Here is a 6,000-nt window from a genome sequence, read left to right on the forward strand (position 1 = left end):
TGTACATTGCTGGTAAATCAGCTATATTAATGTCTCGTCGAGTTTGGTAAACAAAATATGTCATTTCTTAAACTCGGAATTTATATTCTGCAACTCAAGCTGAAGGTATGCTTGCTCAAAACAGAAAAAGTAATGACCTTGAGTTCATTCAACTGTTCATTTCAGCAGAATGCAAAGTGTGCTTTTCATAAACATGAGTGTATAAAGTTTGACAGGCACAGATATAATTTGCACAGACCTTTCTCTTTTGATTGAGTTCAGTTCCATTCAAACACAGAGTCTTCAAAAGTAAAGATAATTTTCAACACAATGTCAAGACTGTATACAAAAACATGCAGTGCTGGTCATGGGAATATTCCTTTTGCTAGCTCGAGAGAAATATTACACCGCAAAGGGGCTGGTTCCTTTTAAAATGCCAGTGGCTGCAACTGGAATAAAATCATTTGAGGATGTTTTGATGTTTCAAGTGCGTGATGATACATAACATGGCAAGCCGCTCATTTCTGCCCTTTTTACGGGCATTTGTGGCAACAAAATGGTCTCTGATTACAGAATAAATCAAGCAAACACTGGTGTCTTAAATGTTGCACATTACCATTGCACCGTGCTGCTGTTTTAAGGGATGCAGGGAGCACTGCTGCTACCTTGTGGGCACCAGAGGCCCTTCAAATTCAATTATATTGTCTGCAAAAAAATGCAGGGAAAGTGGAGGGATGGCAGAGGTCCAATCTGCTTTGGAGAAATGATCCACTCAACAACAAGTGGTTCCCTTTTGCTATGCCTCCCGCAGACATTGCAAGCCATATCCACACTTCAGATATATCAGCATTGAAAAGAGATGTGGATCTCCTCTGAAACTAACTGCATCTGGCCGGAACATTATTACCAGTATGCTTGATGCCTAAGGGTCATTGAGGGAGCTAACAAGGACAGTGCGGTTGTAACATGTGGCAAGCAAGTGGGGGAATCTTTTATCACACAGAGATCACTGGAATAGGAGTAAGGATGGGACAGTGTACATCTTGAAATTGTTTTATTGAATTTAAATAAAACTGCTTGCATATTCCTTTAGTTATTCCAATCATTAACAAATATAATTGTGTAAAGGTTTAAGATGTACAACAGTGGACATTGGACACTGTCCAGCTTTTGGGGCAAACCCTTTGATGGTAGTTGAAAGCTTTCCAGAACTCTTCAAGTCTAGGCTTGGATTTATTAAGAGACTTTCTGTGCAACACATTTAAGAGGCCGTTTGGCTAATTGAAATACCCACAGCCATGTCTTGCGGAGTTCCAGCACAGCCTAAAAAAGCTACACGGCATGCACATGGGACCCATATGTCAAAGCTTTTTTTATTAGCAGCAATGTGTGTGCAACCTACAAACGAAAAAGTGCAGAGGGAGTTTTCGCGGTGTGTTGGCCAGGTGCTTCAAGCTTACCGCCGGCATCAAGACATGCTACAAGCAGTAAAATGAAGTTGAAATTCCTCTGAGTATTTTAGGTTGGTTTGTGAGTGAACGTAATGATATGTTCAGCTCAGAATAAAAACACCTGTCATGTGCTTTAAATTAATACAATCTTGAAAGTAAGTCATTTGTTGCAAACGCCAAGGGAGTTACAACAGCAATAATAAAGATAACTGATGTGCTGCGAGATGTTCGGGAGTAACTTCCAACGGTTTGTACAGAAAAGAAAGACTGCTCTAGTAATTTCAAATTGGTTCCAGTAAACCTGCTACGAATAAATCTGCACCTTGAAAAGCAAGGATCAACATTAGGGCTTTCTGCTTCTCAGCAGCACAACTCCACGCACAGCAGCTCTCGCCCACCAACATCAGGTAAGGTTTATATTATTTGCTGGATGTTTGAGTCCGAAATCAAAGGAGGCAGGAAATAAGCAGTGCCATTTCTTCTATGGGACCCACATGTGAAAGAAAAGAGAAGAAAAACAAGCTTTACTCACTGTACGGATCATCCTTGCTTTTGGTGCCATTGACTTTTCCGTTCTTATCGATCCTGAGAAAGAACTTCTGGTAGGAGAAGAGTTTCCTCTTGCGCACGTCCCCCGTGAGGTGGTTGTAGCTGCGCACATGCCGCCCCACCACGGCAGACGATGAGGAGTTGGTGCCCCTCGGGGCACGGATGGCCCTGTGGGTGTCATGGCAAGCCACAGGCAGAGCCGAACACAGGAACAGAAGCAGCAGCGGCAGGGAAAGGCAGGACAGACGGAACCAGGCTGAGGCACCCTTAGTCACTTTCCATTTGCACATTGTCCTGGAGCTCGGAAAACTGGGAAGAGCCTCACAGAAAGGTACATGCTGAAGAGCTGGACGGGAGAAAGGGTGATGCAAGGAGGTGAAGCCCCGTGAAGCGTCCGTAGTGATCGCGTCTGCTTGGTCTGCTCAGGCTGGATCCATTTCCCCTCGTGTCCAGAAGGAATGTGTCAACATCCATAACTCAAACCACCTCTGTGGGAAACCGCTTCACCTCCTCCTGCTCTCCCACATACAATCCACTGAAGAACCTCTGTCAGATGGGAGAAAACAAGGACTGCAAGAAGCAATGAAAATGTTCTGGAAAAGAATGGCAAAAACAACCCAAATGCAACAGGGCAGCGAATCTGTTCTTGATAAAATGAGAGGAATCCACAGTAGGAGAAAAAAATATTGTAATCCCTGCTGTGTCCAGCTCTCTCAATGTCCTTCTGATTAAGAGTGTTTCCCTTCTGCTTACCACTGAAGTGCTGAGAGGATCCCGAGGTGGAGCAGACTGAGCTCTGACACTCCTCTCACCTTATTTATTTGGTTCAGGGCCCCAGATGTAATCTCTTTAACTAATAGGGAGACTATGAAAGGCAGTCAGCTTTGAAGATCATGTGCGCATGCATGTTTTGCTTGCATGTGTGCGTCAGAATGAGAGGCGACGAGGGGCATTTTTCCTCGCCCCTCTCCTATCTGTCTCACTATGTTTCTCCCAATTGCCTCACCCACTCTAGTGTCTCCCTCTCTTTCACTGCCCCTCCCACCGCTTTCCCTCCCATCTGTTCTGAAAGTCCCATGCGTTGGCCCGTTCAGGTCTCCTCTGGCTAACTGCTGCACCCCCCCCTCCCCAACCTCGTGGCATGTGAGCCTTATCAGAGACACCTGGAGCTGATTGCCGCTGTTACCCTCATTTACCGCAGTCCTCATCAGTCTTCTGTCTGATGGTAGAAACAGCTAGACTAGACTCTACCTGAACTGTTTGTACCTCCATACCCTAATATATATTTAGTTTATAGCAGCACAATAAAAGTCTATTCTATTAAAGTTTACAACAACAAAACAAGACATCAGTGCTGTCGTGGGACAGAGCTTATCCTGAAAAACATCTTTGTCTCGAGTCTGGTTTATGTGTTGTTTAATTTCCTTTTCATATTGTCTGACAGAATCCGTATCTCCGCTCATTCTCCGCTTGTTCAACATCTTTCTCTGTTTTTCAGTGGAAAGACCAAGCCAAACTCAACTTCTGCCAAGCAAATATCATTCATATCATATTTGGGCACATCTTCAGTCCTAAATTCCAACCTGTAGGGCATCTGAAAGTCGAGCCAGTTAGTTCTTTAACTAAACAAGGTGCAAGAGACACATTTCTGTAATTATCCAACTGGTTTCTAGACATTCCGGGGGTGTCCTAAAGGAAAATGTTTATTCGTTGAAATTCTCAGGCCATGTTGCATAAGTATTTTAATTCTTGACATGCTTATCTTGCATCAAAAGATCTGTTGGAGTCACAAAGAAGCGAGGAAGTCCACCACTAACTGAGGGAGATGTTTACTCATTACGGGTGGGGGGAAGGGTTGCAAAAGAAGAGGGAAAGAAAATGTGTTATTGCAACCAAGCTTGCCCAGTTCAATTGATTGCATTCATAAAACAGTATGATCTGCTGTCGAGATAATATCTGGGCAGTCTCTTCAGATTTGGCAACAAAATTTTCTAATGTGCTCAGAAGAGCAGTTGCCAATTTCTTTCATGGTTTACTTAGTACCTCATATTGTATTGCAAAGTGCATTGCTTGGCAAATCATTGTCATTACTGTCAAAAGTTCAAAGTACTGTTTCTCACATTCTCATCTGCATATTGTCATCAGAATGGCAAAGATGTGGGTTGCTGTTTTTGTTCTTGGGTCCATGCTTAAAACAAAACTTCACTGGCACTGGGTCCCTCTAGTGAGACAAATTTTAACAACAGGAGAAAACCCGAAACCCTAGACTAATCCTTTCAAAGGCTCATGTGTGAGGATGAATAGGCTGTTTTCAATCTAAGGTGTCTTTCCTTTCCCCACAACCCCTATGAGCTCCATCTACATCTCACTGGTCTAACCTAGAGTCCTCAGAAGTGTTGGTTCAGCACTTAATCTCACGTCTCCCTGCAAACACCTTGGTCTTATCACACACTTCCTCTGTCAGACATTTCCTGCCAACATTAGGGACAAGGAACCAATCAGGAGAATGAGAACTCTGGGAACTCTGATTATTGCTACACACTTAATTGGATTTTTAAAGAGGAACTGAATGTTCTGCAAGTTTCTTGGACCACCCTGGACAGCAGATGAAAGATAAAAGGGCATGGATGACATTGTGACTTTTGTGTCAACAAATTCAGATTTTTGCAATTTAAGCCATTTAAAACTTGTGAAATATTTCTTGGAATTATCTTTTGCTATTTTATTATACATAAATGAATGTCTTGTGTGTTTTTTTTTTTTTTTACCTCAAAATATGTATTTTTGCAATTCCATCTGAGAATCTTAGTTATCTTTTGAATCATTATTTGCAAAGTTCCAATTAATTAATGAATTAACTCATTCATTCATTCATTCATTCATTCATTCATTCATTCATTCATTCCAGTTGTACATCTCCTGCGATATTGAAATCATTATTTGCTATTTTCCGATTCATAATTGAAACATGTTTCCATAGTTGATGACTAGGGATGTAACGATTTTCCTGACTCACGATTCTCACAATTCACGATTTAGATTTTTAAACAAAATTATTTTAAACATATTTACAGTGAAGAGCCCTTTAACTTTTTTCTTAAAAACTGCACATTTTTGCAAAATAATACATTTTCTGCCATAACTAAACTGCTATTTAAAAAAAATATATATATATAATAAAATAATAATAATAATAATACAAACTCATTAATAGAAACAAACTAAAACTGTGACTGTGCTGGGATTTTACATTTAAAAAGAAATATCAGCATATCTCTGTTTTCTGGCATGAGTTGAGATCTTTGCACATTTACAATGTCCCCTGCTGATGAGCTGATCAATAGGCCCTCTGATCCAGGGGACTGGCCACTGGCATAAAAATACTGATTATAAAATTACTAATTATATAGTGGGATAGAGACAGGAGTTGAACATGATTATGAATGTGAATAATTAATTTGACTTGTATAATTTATTAGTATAAGTGTGATACACTTAAGAAGAGATAGTCTTGAACATTTTTAAATATTCAATAATAATAAACAAATTCTTAAAATATGCATAAACTCATTTGAAAAGGAGAGGGTAAAAATAATCTAATAGCTGCTTCTGTCACAGAACAACTCGTCTTTCAGTCTGAAAAACATCTTCACACTTTCACTATGAAAACTCTGATGCACCGCGTGATCTCCGTAGCACTCGTCGGAGCAAGCGGAGCTGCAAATCATCCGGTTATTGTGATTTGGCTTATTAATAGTTTTTTCCATATAGACGTCTATGACAGTAGTTTTTCACTGTGCTGTCGGTTTATGTGCATCATATTCATTCTTCTGTTAGTGTAAGTACACGTCTTTTTGCAGTATTTGCACACAGTTTGTCTGCCGCACTTCACTGATGTAATTTTACTCTGCCACCTCACCTCATGCTCATCACTGATGTGCAGATAAAGCGAGATAGCGCCTGTAAACACAGCGCCACCTCTGTTCAAAACATGTATCGTGATTCATTCAACATTTCAACT

The 6,000-nt window shown here is 40.7% G+C and overlaps 1 protein-coding gene across 1 annotated transcript in view; it reads right to left on the reverse strand.

The window, feature by feature from the left end:
* fgf10a (fibroblast growth factor 10a) overlaps window positions 1–2,956 on the reverse strand; it is a 31,818-nt gene extending 28,862 nt beyond the window's left edge. Inside the window, exon 1 of the mRNA XM_056446259.1 lies at window positions 1,963–2,956. Coding sequence (XP_056302234.1) covers window positions 1,963–2,269 — 307 coding nt within the window. The 5' untranslated portion in view covers window positions 2,270–2,956. The remainder of the gene's footprint in view (window positions 1–1,962) is intronic.
* Between the last annotated feature and the right edge of the window lie 3,044 nt (window positions 2,957–6,000).

Source organism: Danio aesculapii, chromosome 21 (assembly GCF_903798145.1).
Source record: "Danio aesculapii chromosome 21, fDanAes4.1, whole genome shotgun sequence".
Taxonomy (NCBI): domain Eukaryota; kingdom Metazoa; phylum Chordata; class Actinopteri; order Cypriniformes; family Danionidae; genus Danio; species Danio aesculapii.